The sequence below is a fragment of the Penaeus monodon genome, chromosome 28 (genome assembly GCF_015228065.2).
Source record: "Penaeus monodon isolate SGIC_2016 chromosome 28, NSTDA_Pmon_1, whole genome shotgun sequence".
Taxonomy (NCBI): domain Eukaryota; kingdom Metazoa; phylum Arthropoda; class Malacostraca; order Decapoda; family Penaeidae; genus Penaeus; species Penaeus monodon.
Window position 1 is genome coordinate 31,245,099 of NC_051413.1, and position 1,646 is coordinate 31,246,744.

At 50.0% G+C, this 1,646-nt stretch overlaps 1 protein-coding gene across 1 annotated transcript in view; it reads right to left on the reverse strand.

The window, feature by feature from the left end:
• Positions 1 to 472, reverse strand: part of LOC119591492 (transcription factor kayak-like) — a gene marked incomplete in the record, with an annotated part of 26,684 nt that extends 26,212 nt beyond the window's left edge. The window contains 1 exon segment of the mRNA XM_037940237.1: positions 60 to 472. Coding sequence (XP_037796165.1) covers positions 60 to 383 — 324 coding nt within the window.
• Between the last annotated feature and the right edge of the window lie 1,174 nt (positions 473 to 1,646).

Genomic DNA, 1,646 nt, shown 5'->3' on the forward strand with positions numbered 1-1,646 from the left:
TAACAGAGCAAAAAAAGATAAAATACGACGAAAAGATTGCGAAATGTTCGTGTACTCACCACTATGTTCGTGATAGTGGGTGTATCCAGCGCTGGCACAGTGCTGAAGGAATCGGATAAACTCGTAGCCACAGCTGTTATGGTGAGGCTAACACTAGGCACTACGTCACTACTGGCGGCGGATGTATTTGTGGTAGCGGCACTGTCAACCGGGTTTGTGGTGGTGGTAGGTGGCAGGGCAGCTGTGGTGGTGGCAGAAGGCTTCGACACAGCTGTGGTGGTGGCGGCGGCCTGCGCTCGAGTGAACATGGTTGACAGCGGTTGCTTGGACTCACGGCGCGAGAATTTCCTCCTAGTCACCTGTTCGGACTCGCTGACTAACATGGGAGGCGGTGGCGTCACTTGAAACGTTACAGGCAACTCCTCCCCCTTCAGCGATGACTCATACACTGGCTGGTCGCGGCCGGGGAACTCGCTCCTATATGTCGCGAGATGTGCGGTCTCGGGCGATGCCTTCGCTCGCGCCGCTGCCGTTCGCTCACCCTCGCTTCTCTCTTCGGGGCCAAGCAGGGCGGATATGGGTCCGATGGCTGTTAATCTAGGTTGGTAATAGTGTGTGTTTATAGTTGCATGTAAGAAAGATCCGGTAGCGCCTCGAAGAAGGCACTGATATCTTATCTTGCGTGGAGAAAATTCCGAACAAAAATGAAACGGGGAAGGCCCCGCCCACCGTGGCCCTCCACTAGTGACGTCATACCATTCTAAAAATAGACTACTACGTCAGCTCGCGCCGTCATGTGACCAGTGACGTTACCACTGCATCTTGAATATTTAGAGATTCTCGTCAAAGTAAACAAATCTCAGACCAAAACACGTGGAAGGATGTATCAATGGATAAAATCTCAAGCGCCGAAGCAATCATTCTTAATGAAGTGCAATGCGAGGCCGGGGGAGAGGGGGAGGGGGGAGGCCAAGTGTGTCGCTCTTAAGCACTGCAACTGCAACCTCTCCCTCCGCCACCATTCTGTTCATTGCTCTGGCCAACATCATCCTCAAATATGCAATAATACCAAACCAGTCTAACCACTCCCAGAGAGCAGAGAAAAAAAGACAAAAAAATGCTGTATCTTCCCCGAGTTCCGTGCTCTTGTGCTTATCAAGCGGGCGTTGGTGGAGGAGGGAAACGCCCCGGCTAAATATTTACCGACTTTTTAATTTATAAAATCCTCTTTGGAATTCCGTGTAGGCCATATACATACTCGGAAGACGGAAGTAATAAAAAAGGACACTGGCAGCTCGTGCTTACATCACGTCAAAAAGTATTTAGCACAGATGACACGCTCGGATTTAGAAATACACACAGACTAATCTTCCACACACGTGCCAGACATTCAACAAACATTCCCATATCCTTGATAAAACTTTAACCGAAAAAACACCAATACAATATCCCACCATATCCCCCTAAAATAGCTCGAAGCCCGCACTGCAGAGACTAGGAGAAAAGGACATTGAAATAGTGAGGTAGCGACATTCGGTAACCTGCGTACCGGCCACCCCGCTTACCACCAACAACGGATTCCGGGAACAACTTGGGAACTCTCCAGGAATACCGGGAAAGGAAGTCGGCGTGACGCATGTCCAATA